Below are 27,106 nucleotides of genomic sequence, written 5' to 3'. Positions count from 1 at the left end.
CCCATTCTGGCTGATTACTTAATCACTTTGATTATAATGGAACCTGCTTGGGTTAACTTGGATGATCAAACTAAATTAACGGTAGTATATGATACAGCTAATTACAAAAGTAAAACATATTTGAAGTATATATTATTTATTTTAATTTAAAGATATTCCTTGATAAATCCGAAATACATATTCATTGATTGCAAAAAATTTCCAGGAAAAATTTTTTGTTACCCCTTACACAATCCAAGGGCTGGCATTTACTATAAATAATTTGTGATTGATGATCACATTTAGATAGTATCCTGGTGCTTACTGTTCCATGTTCTATAACAATAAACTTGTGCCCTTATTAGGAAATTTGTTTCTATAATATTATGTGTGCTCCTGGTCATTACAAAAGGGCCTACTTTCAGAATAAGATTAGTGGTTCAAGCATGCAGGATCATATATTTAAAGTGATGTTTTAGATCATAGACTAGTACTGGTATTTATTTTAATCTTCAAGATTAGGCTAGGCAACAGCTATATCTACCAATATATCAGTTTCTGAACAACTTAGGGTCGCTGTATTGGTTTTTAAACCTACTTTATAAAAAATACAATTATACCACCCGGAAAAGGGCATTATTAACTCACAAAAAAGAAAACATTCAAAAAAAATCGGTATACCAATATTTTTATCACAGCAACACTTACCGCCATTGCTTTATTAACAGAAGGAAGATGAGAATTCAAGTAAGTTGGAAGGAAATCCATTCATTTATCAGTTGACCAAAAACCAAATCGGAATGCTCTTTATGGACTGTATAAAATGGACATTTGACGAAGAGTGAGCGGAAACACTAGGTGTCCTGGGACTATGTAACTAATAACTCACCGTATACATGTCTTCATTAGCCTGCTTGGTGCAGAAAAGTAGGACGTTAAGTTAAACCCCATTTCATTTATTTTCTTCACCAGCCACGCCGTTACTGCCCTTCGCTACTACTATATACATAGGTATTAATTTAATCGGGACGAAATATTATTTTAAGTCAAGGATGACAGGGTTTATTTAGGTAGTACCCTCTACAATCAGACCATCAAAGAGACTGTGCTATTATACACCAAGATAACTTGAAGTAATATGATTTGTCTTTTAAATATCTATGACCTTATAAGAACTGATATGATTTGTCTGTTAATTATTTATAACCTAATAAGAACTGGGTTGGAAATAAATATTATAAGGCAGTCGATCTGAATAGAAATTTTATTGATTTAAGAGATATATTCACATGACCACCCTATCAAAACAATACCAACTAACCTTTGTTCTACTGCTGCGTTTCTAGATTACCGGAATGATATCAATAATAAATTACCCTTGTTGGTGACGATTTCATTATTTGGAAAACAAAGGTTACATTAATCGACATTGATCCTAAATCTTTGTTGAACTTATATTTATTCTTGCACGATGTAATGAATTCCTACAATAATGCCAATAATCAAGGAACATATTTATATCATCACGAAAAGAGTCAGATTGCTTATATTAACATAAAAAAGAGAACATTCAAATAAAGTTTGAAAGAAAAAAACAAATCATATATTATGTTGCCAAAAAACAAATCAATATGCGCTTATAATGTACTGTAGTCAATGAAAATATGACATGCAATATTTTCATTTAGTACATTTATAGCCCTACAGTACAGTATGTTTTTTTCTTTCAACGTTTATGCGCGATTTTTTTTTAGTAAACACAATCTGATCCTTTTCGTGGTGGTTTAACTGCATTCATCGACTCGGAAAAGGTACAGGTTTAGTCACCAAGAATGCAGTCCTAGGTGGTTTAGAAGCTGCGACATTGGTAGATATGGGTTTTTGTATAGCACGAAATCATAGTTGAATTAAAGGTCAGACAACAGTAAATGTATATTATTAACAAGAACACAATTTTGCATAGATATAAAATTTATGAAGTACCCAAAGTTTAAAGATCTGACAAAAAAACAAAAAAAAAACACTATTTCATTGCGTAAGGTATATATATACTCAGCCAAATTAAAAACTTGACACTGATGAATTTCAACAAATTTTTTTTTCTGGTAAGTCAAATAAATTTTAAAGTGTTTCTAATGATAGTAAGTAGTAAGAAGCCTTTAATTTCATAAAATTGTAAAGTCACGTGGATCACGTGACTTTTGAGCATATAAAGATGAAAAACCTGAAAAACACGTGCAAACACAAACTCGTGAGGTCAATTGATGCAAGTTTGCTTAAACTGAACACGCACACGTAACTTGAACTGGAAAAACAAATTAAAATTGTTATTTTCATCTTTGTTAGAAAATGCCGTCTTTCAAATGTAGAACGTCTACGTGCTATAGGTAGGCTCTATGCTGGTCAGTCTGTGGTCACTGTTGCAAGAGCCTTTAATTGTTCACGCCAGACAATAATTAATCTTAGAATGAGAGTGCTTCAAACTGGAACTATTGCCGACCGCCCAAGGGCGGGAGCGCCACGTGTGACGTCGCTCCAGGAAGATCAAGCAATACGATTACGTCATCTTAGAAACAGATTTGTCACTGCAACCCCCACAAGTAGAGAGATGTTTGGTGAAAGGGTAACTGCACAAACTGTTCGAAATCGCTTGCAGGCTGCTGGTCTTCGAGCTCGGAGGCCCTATAATGGACCAATATTGACACCTCTTCATCGCCGTAACCGACTTGTGTGGGCCACAAGACACATAAGATTTACTCAAAGACAGTGGAATTCTGTTGTCTCTAGTGACGAATCTCGATTCACTTTGAGATTTGCCGATGGCAGGGCTCGAGTGTACCGCAGACGAGGTGAACGTTACGCTCAAGTATGCGTCAGAGAAGTTGACCGATGTGGTGGCGGCAGCGTCATGGTTTGGGGTTCTTTTTGTGCACATGGACGTTCTCCTCTTGTTGTTGTCCAAGGGAACTTAAATGCTGTCCAGTACAGGGATCAGATTTTGCATCCTGTTCTTCTTCCGTTTATGCAGAAGTTTATGGGCCTGGACTAACGTTTCAACAAGACAATGCTCGATCCCATACAGCAATTGCTACCCAGAATTTTAAGAAATGCCGGTGTCCAAGTCCTGGATTGGCCGTCGCTTAGCCCCGACCCTAATCCTATTGAACACATCTGGGACGAACTGGATCGCCGTGTTCGTCAGCAAGTGAATCCACCACTGACGTTGCAGGACCTTCAACATGCTCTTGCTGAGCAGTGGCGACGTCTTCCTCGGGTAGTGTTTACTAATGTTCTGAGATCCATGAGAAGACGTTGTGTGGCAGTACGAGACGCTAGAGGAGGCCACAACCGTTACTAAACACTTTATTCCGATTGTTCTCCAAGTCTGTGAATTTCATTTTGGGGGGTACTGTGACATAACGAAAGTTATCAATGTCAAGGACTTTCGGCGAGACGTATTCTTGCTTTCTGTTGATGTCAAAGGTCGTCTGTGCACAACATAACACTAAAATAGTTGCCTTAAACCAAATATTAAAAATCTAGTCCCAAAAATCCCGAGTGTCAAGTTTTTAATTTGGATGAGTATATTATGATGTACAATTGGTTACTTCAAAGTACAGCAGTGGATTTGTAAAAATTTCTAAAACTTTGTGAAGTTTGAAATCTGTGTGAAGAATGTACCCTGTTACTGATATTCATAAAAAAACTATTAATATATTATTGAGTTTCATTTGGAACGTCTTGTTCATAAACATATAGCTCCTGATTTGGCGATTGTTCTTTAGATTTCACACAGCAGTTACATGTGAATTCTTTATCAAATGTTGGTGAAAGGGGAACATAAAAACAACATTTAATTTTACGAAGATATTTGGTGATAAAGGGAAGTTCATAAATTTTACTGTTATCTTCAAAGCCTTTCTTGTTCTTGTTTACAAGATTTTCTCGCCATTTTGAAATTCCACGTTCTTCAAGAGTACCTAAGTAAAATGGATTATAATTTAGTTTTAAAATTAAACAGATCACGAAATCCCACAAACTTTAAACCAAGTTTTGGTAAATTCTGTTTACATTTCCCCATTAGCAGGCCCGTTTGGATGGAGTTCATCGGATAACTGCATAATATGAGCATTGCATTAGCGATAGAAGCTGATGTCTTCTCCAGTTTTGACAGTATGGTCTTCCTTCATCGGTACCACTTTCATCGCCCATACTTCTTGCATGAGTTCGAGCAAAACATCTGCAGGGATCTTAGCATGTCGTCTTGGCAAGGTTACTTATTACAACCTTTGGTAATTGCTGCAAGACTGGTACCAAGGTCTTCTTCTCTGTGATGACAGAATGTATAGTCCCAGCCCCAATAAAATGTGCGCAAAATATACATTTTTTCGTATTGACACATTTGTTAAAATTTGTGGAATACAAATACTTTGATTTATAATTAATTCCCACTTACCTGGAACAAGATTATCCAGAATGCACCCAACAACACCACCAACAAACATAGATGTCCCCAATAATACAGTGCATACTTGATCCAAACCAGTTGAACCTATTAACATGAAATAGCATTTTAATATAGACCTTGATCTTTAGTGCTATGCCATGTTCCCTATAATTTTTAATAGTTAGTGTCCGCAAAAATCTGATGGTATGCAAATTATATTCTATTTGTACAAATGTCTATCTCTCATGCCTAATAAAACACAACTAAGATTACATTTACAAAGCAATGGGAGTTTCAACTTTAGTCATTCATTCATATACAAACCAGTCCCTTTGCGCTTTAAACCTTTCGTTTAACTTGAATTCGAAATGTTATAATAATATTGAAAAGTTTTTCTTAATAAAAACTCAAAATGTTATAAAATTGGTATGTGAAAGGGTAACTTGTTCATAACAAAGACTATTTCAATAAATTACATTGTTCTTGGACGTGTGTGTGTGGGCGAGGGGATGTATAAAATGTGCTACCTGTATGAATAGCATCAGGATTAGCTATGATCCATTGTGGTACCGCCATTCCTAACATTATAGATGTTCCAAATATAGTTAGATTTCGAGGAGAAGACATATCAGCAAACTGCAGGGATGAAATACCAACTGCTATGACCAAACCCAATAACACAGCATTTATTCCTCCCACAATAGGCTCTGGTATCAAGGTAAAAACAGCACCAACTTTCCCTATCACACCACATATTATTAATATAATCCCAGCTGTTATAAACACTCGTCTACTGGCAACCTGTTTAAATAAAATATAATATAACCCTAGCCGTTATAAACATTCGTCTACTAGCAACGTGTTTAAATATAATATAATATAATCCCAACTGTTATAGACATTCGTCTACTGACAACGTGTTTAAATCTATACTAATATTTGTGACTGTCGTTTGTCTGTCTGTTCGGGGTTGGCGGCTACACTAGGTCTGCCCCGAGTCTAACATTTGAGGTGTAGGGGTAGCTCGGACCGAGGAGTGACATAGGCCAGTTGGCGTTAGTCTACCACTTCCGGTTTCGGGGTTATGACCCCCGAGCGAAGCCGGGCATTCTTCTAGTATAATATAATCCCAACTCTTATAAACACTAGTCTACTGGCATCATGTTTAAAGATAATAAAATATAACCCTAGCTGTTATCAACGTCTACTGGCAACATGTTTAAAGATAATATAATGTAATCCTAGCTGTTATAAACACCCGTCTACTGGCAACATGTTTAAAGATAATAAAATACAACCCTAGCTGTTATCAACACTCGTCTACTGGCAACATGTTTAAAGATAATATAATGTAATCCTAGCTGTTATAAACACCCGTCTACTGGCAACAGTTTTAACGATATTATAAAATAATGTAAAACGTTGATATGAAACCTTATAATGCCGTCGGTTCCTAAGAAATAGGGAAATCTTTAGCGTAGAATAATTTCGGACACCTAATCTGGTAATGCAGTAGACCTATCAAATGCCAATAATTTGTATGCACAGAAACAAGAGAGATAGGGAGAGTGAACAACTTTATCGAATACTCAATAATATGGCATCCTGGGAGAATCATCTGGACCATTTGTTACTAATGGACTAGGGGTTTACACCCAAGTATTTCAATTTTGCACTAAAGTTTAGTGTTTTCCTTTGCTAATAGAAAATATAGGAAGACTATACAAAACCAGTAGCAAATATCCGGATAAAACACAAAGAATAAATATTAAACACAGAGAATACATATTATGGATTGTTACAGGGTTGTTGTGAGAATAACATGTCTAGTGCGCCTCACCGGCAGCCATGGAATTTTGTGCTCTGCAATGAATGTGTTATTTCTTCAAAATTAGTTGATTACTGCAAACGGAAATTTGTGACATATTGCTTTAGGTGACTTATATCAGTTTGTTACACAATAAATAACATTTCAATGTTTGGATTATGTATATTCTGTAGAAAACATATTTTCCTTTATGTTCGGTTAGTGAATTCTACTCATGCTACTTGTGTAGGTCGGTTCAAGCTTTCAATCCATCAGTGAATCAATGCATCTATTTTACTTTAGAGAACAGTCGTTGCATTTCAACTCACTTCATCATCTCACTCAAGATGTTTTCAATAGATTAAATGCTCTACATATTAGTGCTCATGTCAAATCTAAGAGATCTTATTCGAGTTTATAAACCTACATGGTGCCAGTTGGACCCTTTGCCGACAAAACTAATGCTGGAGTTCCTTGATACCATGATTCTTGTCATTACTAAAATTGTAAACATCAGTCTCGTAATAGGAACTATTCCTGCTATATTTAAAACTGCTGTTGTAAAACACCTTTTAAAAAAGTCAAATTTAGACAACAACCTTCTTAAGAATTACAGACATGTATCCAACCTGTCTTTTATATCCAAGTTCGTCTTATGGAGCATTTATACTCAAATAATTTGTTGTATAAATTTCAATCGGCCTATAAACCATTCCATGGAACAGAAACTGCTCTGAATTGCGTGCTTAATAAAGTTAATACAATTGCTGATCAAGGAAATGTAGCTTTGTTGATATTGCTGGACTTATCCGCTGCATTCGACACTATTGATTTCAATGTTCTTATCACCGGTCTCCGTGATGAGTGTGGATTAGACGGTATGGTATTAAACTGGTTTTAATCGTATCTATCAGGCAGGAGCTGTTATTATCAGAGGCTCGCATTCTTCGTCTGACTCCCTAAATTGTGGCGTGCCACAAGCATCAGTATTGGGCCCAAATCTTTTTACCATGTATACTAGTCAACTAGGCCAGATTATAAATGTTTTCAGCTGTCACACCACCTATATGCTGATGACACCCACCTAATTGAGAGCTTGCCTGTACTTTCACATTATCAAAGCCTGAATAACATTCAAACATGCATTGCTGCTGTAAAGTCCTCGATGTCATGCAATTAATTAAAACTGAACGATGACAAGACAGAGGCCATACTCATCGGTCCATCATCACGAATTTCCAAGATGTCAGTAGATCACTTTGGGGTTGGTGAAGTACAGATTGCGTTCTGTGATAAACTAAAAAATCTCGATGTGTAGTTGGACTCTAACAAAAGTATGCCCAGTCATGTAAACCATTTAACCAAATTATGCTACTAAATGTACCATCTTAGGAACATCACCAGCATCCGTCATATGTTAACGACAGAATCCACAGCAACCCTTGTACGATCATTAATTTTATCAAAATTAGATTACTATAACCGTCTTCTTACTGGCATTTCATCTGAATTATTACAAAAACTACAGAAGATTCTGCAGCCAGATTAGTTTCCAAATCACCCAAAACGCTCTAGTATATCTCCAATACTAAATTCTCTGCATTGGTTGCGCATAAGTGAAAGGATAGATTTCAAAAGTTTAACAGTTCTGTATCAATGCTCCTTCGTATTTAAATGAACGTGTTAATCCCTACCAGTCAATACGAGCTCTGCGATCCCAATCTCAACATTATATTACGGTATCGAAGTGGAAACTGAAAAAAATGTGTTTTTAAATCATTTGAAGTTTCAGCGGCTTTGAAGTGGAATGCCCTCCCTTTTCCTAAATATTAAAAACAAACTCTAAAACTTTGTGTGCTTTGAGCAGAATTTATTGTTTGGAGTTTTAGCGCTATATAAGAATCCTATTATAATATCAGCAATTTCTTTAATATTGCTGAAAATCTAAAACAAAATTTGGCACCTAGTTCCACATGAAAATGTCAGAAAATTAGAGGTAATGTAGAATATTCAAAACCAGTAAATCTCAACAATCTATTAACAATTCACAAAGATCTAATGATAGCAAAGTCCGGGAATCGCGATGAATTAACCACCAGAATTCGTCAAAAGTCAGTTTTGAAAACGTGTCTCTTGGGTGAAATTTTCACCAGAAATTGTATTCCATTTACCAAGCTGAACAGTTTGTCAAAGGGATACATGGGTGTGGCAAATGGGTATTAACAATACTTCGATATTAAAGAGCATAATCACGATTTTCCTTTTACACAATACGACCTTACAAACATACAAGGATTTAATCTATGAGATGTTAACAAGAAATTTATACAGTACCTTTGTGACGGCTATAGCTCCAATATTACCACTGTATGATGTAGTTGCGTGGCCAGCACCAACCATTCCTGATATTATACTGGAGAATCCTTCCATCGCAATACCTCTGTTAATGGCATGGGGAGGAACAGGTGGTGCTCCAGATATTCTAGCAGCAGCAAAATAATCACCAACTGATTCTATGATAGATGAAATAGTTGCTGCTAAGAGGCCAACATAACCGGCCCCACTTATTGTTGGCATTCCAAATTGAACTTTAAAAAAAAAACATATTTCATATATGACCACCAGACCACTATAGTAGCAGTTTCCGTAGTACCTGTATATCCAATGCTCTAAAGCTAAAGAGGTTACAATGTGAAGAGAGGGATAAATCCTTAATTTCTGATTCGAAGCTTCACACACTGAAGAGGTTACAGTCTGAAGAGAGGGATAACTCTTCAATTTCTGATTCGAAGCCTCTTTTTTGCTCCATACTGAACAGATCGGCGGATAGATTAAATATCTGTCCAGATTAAATATTCTTGTGCGTAATACTTATAGGGACGAGTTGCCCCACACCGCCCACACCTCCCCCTGTAAATTGTTTGGATTCTAGAGTCCCTAAAATGCCATGTCCTTGACTTTGGGGAAAAATTTTGCAGAGTTCCGATGGTCAGAAAACACTTATAACATGAGTAAAATACGTTTTAATTTCTACTGGGATTGAATATGCAACAAGTAAAAATTCTTAAGTTCAATAGACGCCTTAACATTTCATAATTTAAAGATTTTTCTTTATATATTTCTGAAACAACCCCCCCCCCCCCACATTCTTTTACCAATCCAGAAAGTAAAACTATGCTTCCGATAACTTCTTACTAACTGTTCGACAAACATTATTCGTATGACAATCAAAATTATATTTTGAAATATCAAAATCTTTGTAACAAGCTCTCTCAATTTCTTAGACCAACATACCCGTAACAGAATAAGAGGGATTTTTTAAAAACATACCAAGTGGACTAGGTTATTTTATACTATACCTTTGCAATGTAGGTACACTCATTCACACAAATACATATATTAAATATTTGGGATTTTCCCTTTTAATTTTGGCATTGTTTGTTTGCCTCATTAATTCATTGAGCCTGAGACCGACTGCAGTGAGCACTTATTTTGAGACCGACTATTTTGTTCCCCTCGGGGGAAAACATTCCTTAGGCCAACATACTCACAACAGAATAAGCGTGAAAAAACTTTTTTTTTTCAAGCATGACAAGTTGACAAGTTTATTTAATGCTATAGCTTTGCGTGAGTAGCGTTACGTATGCAATTTAGGTGCACGGATTTAGGCAAATACATTATTTGGAGTTTTTCCGTTCTATTTTGGCATTGTTTGTTGACGTCAATAATTCATTTAGTCGCCGATGCATAATATTTAGACCGACTGCACTTATTTTGCGACCGACAACTTTTTTTCCCGGGGGTGGAGGGGGGGGGGGACATTTACGCCCCTGAATACTTACAAGGATACGGAAAGTAAAACCAAGGAGCATTTTGTATAACTTGTAAATGTGTATCAGTTCTAGCAAAGTTTGTATAGTTAGCTGTATTGGGAGTAAAGACATCCGTTGTTGTTAAGATGTAGCAGAATAACCAGGATATACCAATAGCATACAGCACCTTGAAAAAATTTATTATGTAGCCTATATGAATTTACAAAAATAGAAGTTATTATCTCAGAAGCTAGACAGGCTCTAACGTTTCCACAAATTTTCGTTGCGTAGAACGCTTTCTACCACAGATGGAGCAACAAATGAGGTTCTTCATGAAAAACTTGAGATACACAAGCTGGAAGTAGAGATAAGTAAACATGCAATTTCAGGCCCTACATTTCAACCTAACCAACCTCGCAACCCTTGTATCCTTCCGCATCAAAATTATGAATATTCACCAAAACTTGGCAGAAAATGTATTTTCAAACCCATTTCTTCGATTCTACACCAAAAAGTCAACAAAAATCGCCATACAAAAGAGGGAAAAAGGGAAAGCGAGAGAAGACAAAAAATAGATTTGGCCCTTGTTACGTCGGCGTAGGAATATTTGGTTATCTGTGTCCAATTACCCTGTACATGTAAAACAGGGAGGTAACATATTTGTTTCCTGAGGTGGTCACTAGATCGGGATGTTCAAATTCAGGTTCATGCTTTCGCTCTTTTTAGCTATAAGTAGTGACACGTGGACTTTAGGAGGTGTACCAGATATCATTTCTCATTCAAACAATTGTATTTGTACTTACAGGAGCTAGCTGGAAGATTTTATATCTTGTCAAATGACATCTGTCGGATCTACTATAAGCTGGCAATGGAACGTTGATATTTCCAAGAAACATTGAAAATATTATTATAAGAACCAGAGTTCTGAAAGGACAAATAACCAAATCGATTATCACGAATATTCCTACTAAAATTCCCAACGTTGAGTTTAGTCCGATGATTCGATCAGAGCATTTCCGAGCACATTAAGAAAGTACACCGATAGTGAAACACAATCCGTGAATGGCAATTCAATCATCTCATAAAGGGAAACGAACATAAATAAAATCTATTTTTTTCTTTACTAGGGGGGTGGATGGTTGAATGGTTAGCATGTGCGCGCTGTATTATAAAGTCTGTCATTGAGTCAACTGGCGTGGTTTCGATTCCCTCGGTTGTATGTGACAAGAAGTAGGGTCGCCTGTCCAACCTCGTGGGTTTTCTCCGGGTCCTCCGGTTTCCCCCCACTGCTAAAGACCCCTACGCGCAAGCGAAATATGGAAATAAAATTAAACCATATGTTAGTCCCGAAATGAGCTAGTTTGTGTCGAGTGAACGTTAAACTCTCTCTCTCTCTCTCTCTCTCTCTCTTTTTCTTTACCATCCTGATGGTACATAATCCGCAATTGGAGGAAATGTAAGTAATGCATCTTTCGGTCACTATAAACATTTTAGTGGGGGTGGTATGAGCATTCTCGATGGTAATGTGTTCTCCATGATTTTGATGCAACTCACTAGAGAGAACATCCTTACCGTGGACCGATCCTCACCCCTCGCCATCGACGTGAACGTCTATAGTTTGCCTAATAACACCAGAACTGGCGACACAAGCATTGGAGAACTGTTTTTTTTCACAGATGAGAGTCGGTATTGCGTATCAACTGCAGATGGCAGGACCAGAATATTGCGTCGACGTGGCCAGCGTTATTCTGACCAATGTGTCATGGAACGAGACTCATGGGGAGGTCCAAGCATAATGATTTGGGCTGGAATCGGCCTGAACCAGAGAGTGGGTCCTGTGGTTTTCCAAAATCTTGGTCGAGGGAGAGGAGGCTGCATCATAGCAGTGCGCTACATCGATCAAGCTCTCAGACCCCACGTCATACCGCATTTCGCACGTCACCGAAACAACGTTTTCTAGCATGACAACGCCCGTGCCCACACCGCCATTCTACAGCAGAACGGGGTCAACGTTATGCGCTGACTAGCCCTTAGTCTTTAGTCCAGACATAAACCCGATTGAACATTTTTGGGATGAAATTCAGAGGAGACTTAATAACGTCGTACCGACGCTGCGCTACTGTTAATGACACTCGCGGTGGATACACCAGATACTGATGTATAGACTGTGTACAGACTCTATACCATATAGTAAGTCGTTTTTTTAGAATGATTTAAATAAAGTGCCTCTCTGATTTTGAAATCGTACTGACGTTTTTTTTACTGTTTAATATGAAAATTCTCCTTCTGACTGTTTCAAATATGGACAATTATTAATGTTCTTAGGTCCTATATACATGTACTTACAAAAATGCTATTCCCCAATGATGTTGTGAGAAATCTATAACAACGCCGGTTAGAGATAACCCAATTAAAGCTATGGTTGGTGCTATGGTTAATGGTCCTATAAATTTTAACAAGAAACCAATTGCTCCAGTTCCACCCAGAATAACTTGCGTTAAAGAGGCTAACATCAGATTACCCTGTATCTGAAATAGAATCTTTTAGTTGATTATGGGCCTATCATGTGAATAGTCTAAACAATAATTTTGTAAGAGCTAAATCTACCCAATGCATATCTTTCGTTTGACCTCAAATGTTATATAAATCATTAATTAGGCAATATTTATATGCCATGCCCATAGTCACAGCTCGACTAGGCCATCGGATGCTTTTGATTTTCAGCAGATTTAATCACGATTGCTAGTTAATGATTTAATTAAAAATGGATAATCGGGACTACAGTATTTATTCTAATAGCAGTAACTATGTCTAGAATGAAGTAACTTGGCTGAAATTTTCAACATGCTCCCTTTTCATTACATCTCAGCTCTTTATCTAAATCTTACATAATGTATCTTTAACATTTAAAGTCAGAAACACGCAAAGCAATAGCCTAATTCAGCTCTCGCATCATGTGTCTTCAATGAATGGTTGGACATGCACATTAATTCAGTTCGACACTTTGCGTTTATTCGGTATCGTTTCACGACAAGAAAAAAAAGAAGAAAGATGTATTGCAGATAAAGTTAATTATAAATAATATCGTACCTCTCTCATTCTGATCATCCAGGCAGGGTCGCTGATTGTTGTATTGGCTTCTATAGAACCTGATATGCATCAAAATAAATATCAACGACATGGGCATAGATTTACGTTTAAACATCGGAATACATGTAGTACTTATTAAAGGAGATATAATAAAAACACAACTGTCACATCCACATTATCGGTTAAAGGGTGTATCGCTCTTTTCTTTTAAATCTTAAAATAGACAAAAATTGGTCTAAAAGCACATATTAATGTAGTATGCGTGTACATAATGTGATTTACATGGTTGTTTTAAATATTGGATATTAGGATCCTATATTGTTACGGTAAGATAAAAAAAACATCAATTTTTATTGAAAGGAACCAATATTGAATTCTAATTCGTATTATTAATTTCAAATGTTATGGATAATACTGAGTTAGAGGTTTAGCCCCTTGAAGGTAATGCGGAATTGAATATTTAATATTAGAAGAATTACCTTCGGCTGGACAACGCCACTGATCTAAAGCCATCATCGCAATGATTGGTGGTATAAATGTATGCGAACCGCCTTGAACAATCGGCAATCTGTTGAAAACAAAACGACAAATAAATCTAACAATAACAGATAATAAACGTGTGTAAATATTAGCCACTATCAAAAACAGAAATAACCTACAAGAAACAACTAACAACCATCTGATCCCAACAATTAACCCAACATAACTTACCTCACGCCAAAAACATCTTGTAAAATAGTGGCCACACCACACATGAAGAAAGTTATACTCAGAAATTTGGCGCGAACATCTGGTAGATCTTCTGCACAAATCTGATTGACGATCAGAAAAGGTATCGATAAGGTTCCCGTTATACATATTATTGCTTGCTATAAAATAAAATTAAAATAAGTAGAAACATATAATTGATCAAAAAATTAAATGCAGTGTAGAAATACAATGTTATGAATAACACGTGTTCAGGTCTTTTTCATCGCTCGAGAGAAATTGATCTCATTTATTGTTGACAATTCTTTAATGTTCTGGGATTACCAGGAATTTCCGAAAGGGACATATTGGTGGATTTGGTTATGCCGCTAACGGTATATTCCAGCTTTCCATTGATAATGTAATGGTGATAAATTTGTGTCAATTGCTAGTCATTCATTCATTCATTCATTCATTTAAATCATTCATTCATTTAATCATTTCTATCAATCTTATGTTTCTATTAATCCTCCATTATAAATTAGACGTTATTAATCTGAAAGCCAGCACATTAAATATGCATTATGTAAGAGCTAAATATGCCTATTGCAAGTCTTTATTTTGGCTTCAAATGTAGACATTCATAACATGACACGGCCATAATCAACGCTCTAGACCATCGGATGGCAAAGACGTATATGGACAATACATTTATAAACATACATTTAAAGTTTCACCAAAATCGGATAAAAATTGTGACCTCTAGAGTGTCCACACTCAGGGGCCATAATCAATGTAACGGATAGGGGCTACGACAATATACGTCCACATGGAAATGTGGGCGTATCAAAAACATTAACGATGAAATGGATATTCGAGACTAAGTTTGGTTTGTTCAGTACCCTTGTTACGATAATAAACAATCTATAAGCTACATCTTCCAACACTCATAACTTCGCTCAGTATAAAGTAATCTGTATGAAATTTTTAATATACATGTATCCATTTTTGTATTATCTATTTCGATCTCCTGTAGCAAGAACGATTAGCTCTATATATAAATCTTAAATAATACACCTTTAATGAATTTAATTACTCTCTTTTTGTTTTATTGTAATGTCTTATATTTTATAATCTGTCCTCTTATAAGTTTTATTAGTAACGTTAGTGTATTAATTCCCCGTTAATTCCAGTCTCTAATTATTACCGAACACTCTTACAATCCCCACAACTAAAGTTAAAACCAACTCTTTAGCGCTCAATCTCACTATCTATTAAATATTAAAGTCTCAATGAGCCAGATATCTCAAAACGTCAAGAATATGTAATATTTTACGTTAAATTCTTTAGCAGACTGTGAAGCTAACAAAAATATTATTAGGTTATGTTTAAAATTTCTTAGAATGATATTGTGGAACATTTTAAATTAACCATTTTATTATTTGCAGATACATATATACATTGAAGGTATGTGTTTATCACAGCTAACTTTGTTATGCGGTAAGTAAAGTGCTCGATCATTTATCTAGAAGTATTTTTTATTTATTTATGTATATATACTCAGCCAAATTAAAAACTTGACACTGATGAATTTCAACAATTTTTTTTTTTCTGGTAAGCCAAATAAATTTTAAAGTTTTTCTAACGATAGTAAGTAGTAAGAAGCCTTTAATTTCATAAAATTGTAAAGTCACGTGGATCACGTGACTTTTGAGCATATAAAGATGAAAAACCTGAAAAACACGTGCAAACACAAACTCGTGAGGTCAATCGATGCAAGTTTGCTTAAACTGAACACGCACACGTAACTTGAACTGGAAAAACAAATTAAAATTGTTATTTTCATCTTTGTTAGAAAATGCCGCGCCTTTCAAATGTAGAACGTCTACGTGCTATATGTAGGCTCTATGCTGGTCAGTCTGTGGTCACTGTTGCAAGAGCCTTTAATTGTTCACGCCAGACAATAATTAATCTTAGAATGAGAGTGCTTCAAACTGGAACTATTGCCGACCGCCCAAGGGCGGGAGCGCCACGTGTGACGTCACTCCAGGAAGATCAAGCAATACGATTACGTCATCTTAGAAAAAGATTTGTCACTGCAACCTCCACAAGTAGAGAGATGTTTGGTGAAAGGGTAACTGCACAAACTGTTCGAAATCACTTGCAGGCTGCTGGTCTTCGAGCTCGGGGGCCCTATAATGGACCAATATTGTCACCTTTTCATCGCCGTAACCGACTTGTGTGGGCCACAAGACACGTAAGATTTACTCAAAGACAGTGGAATTCGGTTGTCTTTAGTGACGAATCTCGATTCACTTTGAGATTTGCCGATGGCAGAGCCCGAGTATACCGCAGACGAGGTGAACGTTACACTCAAGTATGCGTCAGAGAAGTTGACCGATTCGGTGGCGGCAGCGTCATGATTTGGGGTTCTTTTTGTGCACATGGAAGTTTTCCTCTTGTTGTTGTCCAAGGGAACTTAAATGCTGTTTAGTACAGGGATCAGATTTTGCAACCTGTTCTTCCGTTTATGCAGAGACATGGGCCTGGACTAACGTTTCAACAAGACAATGCTCGACCCCATACAGCAATTGCTACCCAGAATTTTTTAAGAAATGCCGGTGTCCAAGTCCTGGATTGGCCGTCGCTTAGCCCCGACCGTAATCCTATGCAGGACCTTCAACATGCTCTTGCTGAGCAGTGGCGACGTCTTCCTCGGGTAGTGTTTACTAATGTTCTGAGATCCATGAGAAGACGTTGTGTGGCAGAACGAGACGCTAGAGGAGGCCACAACCGTTACTAAACACTTTATTCCGATTGTTCTCCAAGTCTGTGAATTTCATTTTGGGGGGTACTGTGACATCACGAACGTTATCAATGTCAAGGACTTTCGGCGAGACGTATTCTTGCTTTCTGTTGATGTCATCTTTGTCTGTGCACAACATAACACTAAAATAGTTGCCTTAAACCAAATATTAAAAATCTAGTCCCAAAAATCCCGAGTGTCAAGTTTTTAATTTGGCTGAGTATATATACATACACATTGTTGACATAGGTAAATGTGTAGCTTATATGTTTGTATTGGTTAAACCTCAATCAGATTTAGGACATCACTTATATAGTAGCATACAACATTCAAATATCACTTATGATCATGTATTTTATGATACGTTATGGTCTCCAGTTTTGGAGCCATATAAAAGAGATAGCCATTCTGTTACCCAATATATAGAATAGAATATAATTTTATTCCATCGAAACGTCTTCTCAGGACAGCATACAATAATATGGACGGGCATAAATTCAGAGCACTCACAAAAATATATAAAACCTGCATACATGGTACATATTATGTGAAAGTACGAAACAAAACGTAAAACGTATAAAAGCACATGACCATACGGTATAATACCCAAATACAGGGTATATAATAATAATATGAAAATACAAAAACAAAAGACGTGCGCACATAAAAGACAATAAAATATCATACAATTTAACATTTCCGCAAAAGATAGAAGTAGACTTGTGGTGATAATACTCGGTGGATTTTCAAATGAAAAGGTTATAGACCAATAATGTCAAGGTTTGAATATATATATTGTTTTCTTAAATCTTCATATTTTTCGCATTCCATAAGAAATTGTTGTTCAGATTCAATTTTGTTTGCATTGCATTTTTTTTACAGAGGCGATCCTGGGGTGGTATCTTAAGATATCTGGTTTATGGTTCGGTCCGCAAAATGCAGCAAGGAGATCGTTAAACTTACTTTCTATTGAACTTTTAATATTCTGTCTCGAAATTGTTATTAGAGAATTGTTATATTCTTTGAAGATATTTTAGATAGCCGCATATTATACCAAGAGAGTTTTTGGTTTGATTGCGAGATTTTTATGTCTTCCTGGTATTCAGAATTCAATAACGAATTACTTAAGGTATTGCTATTTTCATTTAGCCTTTTATAGTACTTAGTCATTCTTTGAAGTATATCGATATTAACAGGAAAAGTTCCTAATGCGGCCAAGCAGCCTATATTCGATGCTTTTAATGGTTGTGTAAGGTTAGATTTACATATTTTAACGGTCATTTTATTCGTATTTATTTTATCCCAATTTGCTATCTCAAACTTTTTTGAGTGTCATTGAAATAAATGGAATGACAGTTCTACAAAAGATTTTGTGGGTCAATGGGTCATTTTTTTAACCCAATCACAATGGAAACAATAGTTGATCAGATCCAAACGCTATAGTATGACCCTGGGTGTAACCCAACTTTAAACCGGACATTCAACAGCACTTCTCATTTGAGGAGTTTACATGACTATAACAAATCGTTGTCGTTAAGCTTCGTCCAATCAACAAAAGTAAAAAGAATGTCAAATTTGGTGACCAATATACTGAAGAGTTTGTCTTAACTTTCAAGAATTTGTTCAAAAATAATATAGAGATCCTACACATTATTGGAAAAACAAGTACATATATCGGGCTTCATTCTGTCTTTGACCAACTATGCCTAATCATTAGGGTATATTATATTATTTTAAGGAATCTGAATCACTGGGGTACTGGGCGTGAGAATCTAGCGACTGGCGTATACCTGAGTTTCAACCGGGGAGGAACGCAAGGAGTTCTCAGAGTAGGACTCTGTTCCGATTGTCTGAAATCAACTTCGTCCCCCAAATGTCAACATCATCTGTATTAACCCACTGCTGCTAGTCAATTTGTTTTCAGCTCTGAAGCATTTTCCCGACTACTGACTATACTAAAACAGTATGAACAATCAATCCACCTTAAATAAAAGTTTAGATTTATGATCAGTAGTATAAAATCACGCTTAACATAACGTAATTCTTACCTGAAAACCAAATACAGGTAATAAATAAAACGGGGGGTTATCTTCTACACCATATAGCATTGGTTCATCTGTTTGTTCTTCTGTGTGTGATTTATGGTTTATCTCAACTCCATTTTTCTCTATCCGTCCTGTATCTCTCGAAATTTCATATCTCTTAGACATTATTTCTCCTTTAGGTAATGCTTGAACCGGGTACAATACTATACTACATGACACCTTCGATGTGCTAGGAAACTTGAGTTAAAGATGTTTATCCAACCTTGACGTAGGTAAATTTAATTTTAAAATGAATTGCTTTCAGATTTAAATTTGATGGTAATGTACAATATAATGGTTATTAAACCGTGGATTTGACATTCTTTGCAAGTAAAATGAATGGTAATTCATACATAACACTCAACACTTAAATAAATAAATGATAAAAAGTTAGTGGTTAGTGAACTGGTCTCACATTCAGTTGACCGAGACGTTTGTACGACATACCTTGTGTTCATCGCCTAATTTAAAGTGAACACATATGTTTTATTAATCGTAGAAAAAATATTTAGAGTGCAGGGTTATATAAATATAATAATTTATCAAAATGGTCAATATAATGTTCAAAGCATTTTAAAATGTAGATGCTAAAAGGTGTGTTTTCGATAAACTGGCACCCTGCAAGTATTATACAGCATTTACACCAAAGAGGTGTAATTATTAATGATTTATTAAAAATTTAAAAATGTGGTCAATATAATGTTCAAAGCGTTTTTAAAATGTAGATGCTAAAAAGTGTGTTTTGGATAAACTGGTACCCTACAAGTATTATACAGCATTTACACAAAAAAGGTGCAATTATTAACGAGGAAACATAATATATAGCCTAGTACTTTTTGCTTAAAGATTCAATCGCTCCGAATCTCTTGGAAGTTTACATAAGTAGGCGTAAATTATAAAAAGCCGCATTTTTCATATGCACCTTAGAATATGCAATGCTATACATGTAAAATTTAAAGGTTTCTTCTTCGATATTTCTGTATATTCTAACACTTGTTATCAGTTACAGTATAGCTAATAAAATGGGTCCAACAAACTCAAATCGAGTCAACAATATCCGTTACATTATATAGGATTGCTCATTGCATAACAATAATTGCCCCAAAAGGGTATACAAATATTACCTTTTCTATAGTTTTCAATTTCATTCTATCAAAAGGTTACCAACGCTTAAATGTGGAAGGTATGGTTATGGGCATATGGTATTATACTCAGTAAGGAAGATATCATTAACACAGTATATAAGGGAGAGGTTGACATAATTCTTTCAGAAACCTTGTTTAAAGTAAAACATCGACTTAAAGGGACAATAACACCCTTGCTGGCGTGACAGCTCCAGAAAATAAAAAATAGCCTTATTCTAAGTACTAGATATGTTAGTGTCCTACTTGTTGTGTAAATTATCCATTAAATCCTATTTTACTTGTCCAAAGGGTTCAAAAATATTTTTAAATCCAAGTCACATTTGAAAAGCTTTACGTCGGGCTTTTCAAATCATTTAGTTGAATTTTTCCAATTTTTTAAATTAGGTGTGTTAAGATGAAATTTGTATCATCAATTAATTGGAATATTGTAAAATAGTACAATTTGTTGACCAGAATAAAGATTGGGACATATTATTCAGTTACAACAAGAGTGGTATTGAGCCTTTAATCTGCGCATATTCCCTAACAAACTATATTAGATCATTGTTTGATGACGGTGAAAATATCATCATTACTAATAAACTTAAAGGTGTCGGTATTATTATATATTGCTTTCACTAAATTAATGTCCTTTAAAGATACTGGGAGGTTGGATTGCCGCATGGTTAGCATGTGCGCGCTGTATCATAAGGTCTGTCATTGAGTCAACTGGCGTGGTTTAGATTCCCCAATTGTACGTGACAAGGAGTAGGGTCGCCTGTCCAACGTCGTGGGTTTTCTCCGGGTCTTTCGGGTCTTTCGACGCGCATGCGAATTATTAAAATAAAACTGAACCGAGTGTTAGTCCCGAAATGACCTAGTTTGATGTCGGGTGGACGTTAACCCCCCCCCTCTCTCTCTCTCTCTCTCTCTCTCTTCTTTAAAGATACTATACATCCTTCCAACATTTGATTTGTCCTTATAAGTTAACAATCAAGTTCATTTTTTTATATCAAATTTTCTATCGAAATGATCTAGTAAGGTCCCACGTATACGAATTTGAATGAACGAATACAATGCATGGACACGTGGTATCAGGTATGTTGTATTTTATACCAGCGTATTCATTCTCAGATTCATACTATTAATGCTGTTGGTCGCGAAAATTCCTCGAGGTTTCCGATGTGGTTCCCCAGGACGGAAGGGCTGGAAAGGACAGTATCTAGTCGTTCGGATCGTACGAAAAACTGAAGTCCTGTGTACACATTGGCGTACGCGTAAAATAACCCTTGACAGTTGGAATTCGAAATAAGATAAACCGTAGTGTCGCTGCCCGGTAAAAATTACATTAACAGCACACTGTATATGCCTGTTTTCATTAGTCCAGGCATTTTAACTCAATTTCGCATCATTCCAGGCAGTTACTTCAATAGAGATGCCGACCACGGTTTATGGTCGGTCTATACGTATATTATCACCCCCAAAAAAGGATATATTCCCATTATTGACTCCGCGGTATAATTAATAACAAAGATGTGTATGGAAATGGATTCAGTTACGTATATTTTGATACTTAACTCGATCCTATTATGATAATTGGTGGAAATTTGAATTTACAAGCCAAAACCGACGGCCATTTTGGATTTTGGCCAATTTGACCCATATGGACACGGATTTCGGGCTGGGGCCTTTTTTGGGTGGGGGGGGCGGTAATATACGTCTAGTCCGATCATAAACCGTGGTTGGCATTTTTATAGTAGCAACTATCCGCACTTACACTATCTTGCCTGGACTAAATAGGACGTTAAACTCATTTCATTTCATACTGGTAGATCTTTAAGAAGAGGATACTACCAGTCCATGCTTTTTATAATATTGTATACAATATTGGTAATACAATATAACGTACACAGTGTATAGTGTTGGCCTATTTATTCAGATGTCTACTACAACCCTGTTATTGTATGATGATGTTTTATCAAAAGACTATTTTCCCTAAAGCTTAGGTTAAAATGAAACTGTGTCATTCAATACTAATATTGGCTGTGCTTGTGCAAAATAAAGTTGATTTAAGGGTTTCGTTTATAATTTTTTCAGATTGGAGGATTTAAAGTATATAGTTATCTTTCATTACAAAGATTTTGCATTTCAAACATCTTCGTGTGTACAATGCCCTAAATCCAATTTCAGTTTAAAATTGACAGATCAGACTCAGGCTCTATAGGACACAGTTTATATTTCCAAATATTTTAAAAGACATTTATATCTCAAAACAAAATAATACATCAATTTTTAACTATTTTGATGGGATAGTTATCTTCAAATAATGACTATTCTTGAATTACATAAGATTTGGTTGAAAGACGCTATGTGTATATAACCCTTTAAAGAGACATTCTGTAAGATTTAGATAAAGAGCTGACATTTCTCTTTATAAATAGAAAATGAAAACGGAATATATTGAACATTTCAGTCAAATTACTTTATTCTAAGTGAATGTTGAACGTTTTGATAAGAATAGTATAGTCTCGAATTTCATTGCTATGCGATGATAGACAAAGTCTCAATTGTCGGGTTTTAAATTAAATTATTAGCGAGAGAGAGAGAGAGAGAGAGAGAGAGAGGGGGGGGGTAACGTCACCTCGACACAAAACTAGGTCATTTAGGGACTAACCTATGGTTCACTTTTATTTCAATAATTCGCTTGCGCGTAGTGGTCTTTAGCAGTGGGAGAAAACCGGACGTCCCGGAGAAACCCACGAGGTTGGACAGGCGACCCCACTACCTGTCACGTACAGCTAGGGATTCGAAACCACGCCAGTTGACTCAATGACAGACCTTATGATGCAGCGCGCACGTGCTAACCATTCGGCCATCCAACCCCCCATTAAATTATTAAATGACGATCGTGTTTCAATCTATTAAAAATCCCGACCATCCGATGTTAATAAATGTCTAAATAATAGTTTATATTTTGTGGCGAAACAAGAGACCTGCCAATAAGCAGACTTAGATCTTAAATAATTCATCTTTAAATAGTAAATACATGAAATAAAACTTATGTTTACCTAATGCACGTTGTTACAATACGTTTAAACTTCCATCTGGTAATATGATAATTGATGGTAGTGGATGTTTGTCTTGCGATATTCCAATTATGGGTATGTATGAAGCACACCACTTCTGTACATTTTTATAAAATAGACTATATTTTCGGGCTGGTTATTTAAACTTCCTGTATAAATATTAGAAAACCGACCCACATACGATAAGATTATATAGATAGGTTGTACACACAGATAATCTTAGCCGGGTCATCGATATCATCTCAACATAAACAGCTACACATAACATTTAAACATATCTATAAGTATTGTTAATTATGAAAACCAATGTCGTCTGGGTTGTTGTGACTAATTCCCGTGTCGATTTAGATGTTTTCAATTTTTCAGTTACTAACAACCGTATAATGCCCCCGTCAGGCCGAAGTGGCGTCCTTACTGCGCTGATGCGACCGTACGGCGACCAGAAAGTGAACAAGGTCGCCGGCAACATGAACACACCGCGAGAACGTGTACCAAAAATTACGAACTTGAACTTTCCAGGTGAGATCGCAGAACCTTGGCGTTTGTTTTGCACATGTTCAAAACAAACGCCGTGACCACGGAGACCAGACCACGATATCTGGCTTTTCCACCTCGCTTTTACCACGCACATGGCGATCTTGACGAGCTCTTCGACCATTTTCCGTTGCCGTAGCAGCGCAGTAAGGACGCCACCTCGGTCTGACGGGAATATTTCCCAAACTAGAAATGATAATATTTAATGAAAGGATTACACAACTGTTATCTTAATATTATTTCGGACCGGTAACCCCGGAACCGAAGGTCGTAGAGCGCTAAAAATGGAAAGGGTTTATCCACCTCATAACCCCAGTGCTGCACACGAAATTTGAAAGAAATCCGTTTGACAATTAAGGGGTAACCCCGGAAAGAAAACAGAATATGGATAGCGTTCATCCTCTTATGTCTCCAATGCTTCACATCAAATTTGGAAATAATTTGTTATAAACTGCATCCTCTATCGCATGCAAAGGGATTTCGGCAAGGTTTCATAATATTGATAGAATTCATCCTCTCATGACCCCAATTTGAAATAGAATCTGTTGTAAACTGCAGCCTCTATAGCTACCTACGAGATATACTGATGTGTTTGATTTAGCTAAGATTGGATGCCTTTAGTTTCCCCTGGCAAATTTAATTTCTTTATTAATGCATGTTATAAGATAACTGTATACTATTAGGACTAATTGAACTAAACATACCCGGCCCAGTGTAGTGACATAACTTTCGCTTGCTGCAAATATTGTCAGTTAAGTTAATCAAGCGGTTTTTTTTAACCGAAGACCATTTATAGTAAACGGTGCAATATTTATAAAGTCCAATATATTCTGGAACTCTTGTGGTGAAAAACACCACAGAATAATATTTTGTAGAATATATTTTCCCCACACCTTACAAGATGATAGGATAAACTATTATTGTTCCAGCAAAATAAAAAGAAAATGTTTCATAAATTTTTCATGGTTCACTTTTCCAAACACCCCCAAACCTTGCCATGTCTATCACCCATCGCCATCGACGTGAACGTCTACAATTTGCCCAACAACACCAGAACTGGCTACACAGGCAGTGGGGGGCTGTTCTGTTCACAGATGAGAGTCAGTATTGCGTATCAACTGCAGATGGCAGGACCAGAATATGGCGTCGACGTGACCAGCGTTATTCTGACCAATGTGTCATGGGACGAGACTGATGGGGAGGTCCAAGCATAATGGTTGGGGTGGAATCGGCCTGAACCAACGAGTGGGTCCTGTGGTGTACCAAAATCTTGGTCCAGGGAGAGGAGGCGGCATCACAGCAGTGCGCTACATCGATCAAGCTCTCAGACCCCACGTCATACCACATTTCGCACGTCATCGAAACAACGTTTTCCAGCATGACAACGCCCATACCCACACCGCCAGTGTTACTCGGGGCTTTCTACAGCAGAACTAGACTGGTTGGAGAAGGTGACAAATCCAGCTTTGTGGGAAAAAATTCCTACCCAAATGATTTCTTCATTTTCTGAAACAACTATTTCCCTAGTGTTCCAGAAAAATTTTCCCCGCGGATCGGAGTTGAGCAAAATTTTTTACAGCACTTTGAACTTTTCACCCCCTGGGTCAACATAATGAAAATGAAAACCATTTATAACTTTAAAAATATCAATTTTACAGTCTAGAAATGTATTATCAACATAAAGGAAAGTGATACCAAGGAATCCAGAAATGACGTCAAAAGTAACGTACGACCAAAGCCGTATAATATTATAGATAAAGTTGCGACAATTGTGAAGCCAGAAATTTCATATGACGTCATGAAAATATGACCTCAAGTGTAGTTAGACGCCATCTTGGGTCCCAAGTATTTGTACCTACTCACTATCTATTTTATTGTTGTGTCGAAGTTGGCTGCCCCCGACAAGTATGTATATAGATATGTCATAGAATACATTTTTTAAACGAAAAGTACAGCTGAACAAACTATTATTATTATTATTATACAGAAAGCGCACATTATTGTTATAAGAATAGTCTAATTCATAAGAAAGTGAAATAAAAGATACACCAAATAAAAGCGCAATTAAATTGCATACGCTTTTAAAAATCAGATTTTTTGTGCAGACGGGTAAAGTGAAAAATGAAAATTTAAATAGTAATTTGGGAGATACAACCTTTTTGCCTTCTAGCCGGCAAATTCCATGATTTTTGGTCTGGAGTCATTCCGGATTGTGTGTCAGTTTTCAGTCATCAATCATTAATTGTATCATCAATTTTTCGAAAATAGAAATTTCTTTAAATTGACTAATGGATAAAACATTTAAAATCAGTGTAACTTAAAATCAGTGTAAAATCCGTGTAATTCAAATAAAAGGTGTCTAGCGTGACATGTGTTTCAGGCATATCGCTCTCCGAAACTTTCTGGTTTCTTTTGCAATTTGTTTGGGGTAAGACGTTATCACTCCCCGCCCATGGGTAAATAATAATATTAATCTAATATATAAACCGCAAAAATTTAACAGATACAAATAATGTACATGTTATTCCACGGGTAGACAGATATTGAAGGGGCCCAGTGAAGGACTCTTTTGGCTATTTGCGCCCCATTTCCAATGAAATAATCATGTTGTTCTGATGCTCAACTAGTATCAAATATATATCGTGTCTGAGATTTGTTACAAATCGCCTCGAACATGTTCCACACATCTCAATTTTTATCAGCTTTTTTTTCAATCTATAAAAGCCTATGACATACATTCCTACAAAATTTTGTGTTTAGTTGTTTAGTCAAGTGAAACAAGAAAACGCATAGGCTAAATGAAACAATAGAACAAGTATACCTTTATTATGTCGACAAATACGTAAAACTATGAAATAAGATACTTCTAAGATATGATTCAACCGAAAAGTCCTATATATGCAACATAGATATAAAATATCTACATTCAAGTTAAACGAACTGCATCTAATCATTTTAAATACCGGTATAGCGTCGAGCTGAATAAAGGATATGATTTATTGTCATTAAAGGATCTATGGGTGGTTGGTAAACAATGTGTAACTAAAAACTATGATATTATCTTTATTGCCAACATTTCAATGTACCTAAAATGAATTATCGCTGCCCTTTTATTACCAAATTAATGTTGTTTTTTTCATTTTCATTTTTATTTTTTAAAATGATATTCTTTTACCAAATTTGGCAGTCATATTGAAAGAAATGCCCGCCACCAAATGACAAATACATTTTTTTTATTGATGTTTGTCAAATTCGATTTTTTCCACACATTTCGCTTGCATAACCACTCTCCGAAAATTCCTGAAGAACACCAAATTGAATTCTGTTAATCATGTCATTTTGGCCGAATTTGAGTATGATTTCGTCTGACATATTTATCATTGAACCAAACTGCATTGGTTACTTTTGCAATTTGTTTATGATGAACTGTAGCCCGTAAAACGTTATACCAAGAAAAAATAAAACGTTTTGTTAAGTAAAGCTATATGACGCCATGACGTCATAGTTTTTATGGCGTTATAGTTGGGACACCAAAATGGCGCCTGTAAATGAGTTGTCGTAACTTTCCCTATACAGGGCTTTGCGTACGACGTTACCGTGACGTCAGAATAAAAAATGGCGGAACTATGACGTCAATGTGATGTCAAAAT

General features: G+C 36.1%; 1 protein-coding gene across 1 annotated transcript; it reads right to left on the bottom strand.

The window, feature by feature from the left end:
* Positions 1-161: 161 nt before the first annotated feature.
* Positions 162-23,115, bottom strand: LOC126816402 (solute carrier family 23 member 2). The gene is made up of 12 exons (XM_050542889.2): positions 22,905-23,115; positions 18,677-18,935; positions 13,847-14,004; positions 13,615-13,703; positions 13,136-13,194; positions 12,392-12,573; positions 10,849-10,969; positions 10,076-10,232; positions 8,568-8,821; positions 4,954-5,227; positions 4,436-4,531; positions 162-3,959 (listed from the first exon to the last, which is right to left on the bottom strand). The coding sequence occupies exons 2-12, from the start codon at positions 18,836-18,838 to the stop codon at positions 3,697-3,699; spliced, it is 1,815 nt and encodes a 604-aa protein (XP_050398846.1). The 5' UTR covers positions 18,839-18,935; positions 22,905-23,115; the 3' UTR covers positions 162-3,696.
* Positions 23,116-27,106: the final 3,991 nt, after the last annotated feature.

This window comes from Patella vulgata, chromosome 3 (genome assembly GCF_932274485.2).
Source record: "Patella vulgata chromosome 3, xgPatVulg1.2, whole genome shotgun sequence".
In the NCBI taxonomy this organism is placed as follows: domain Eukaryota; kingdom Metazoa; phylum Mollusca; class Gastropoda; family Patellidae; genus Patella; species Patella vulgata.
The sequence above is the reverse complement of the archived record's forward strand: the minus strand, read 5'-3'. Positions and strand labels throughout refer to the sequence as shown.

Coding starts and splice junctions, on each gene's coding strand:
- LOC126816402 (XM_050542889.2), bottom strand. CDS start 18,838: ATGTCTAAGAGATATGAAATTTCGAGAGATACAGGACGGATAGAGAAA. Junction 13,704..13,846: donor CAAGATGTTTTTGGCGTGAG/GTAAGTTATGTT, acceptor TGTTTTCAACAG/ATTGCCGATTGTTCAAGGCG. Junction 12,574..13,135: donor GGATGATCAGAATGAGAGAG/GTACGATATTAT, acceptor ATTCTATTTCAG/ATACAGGGTAATCTGATGTT.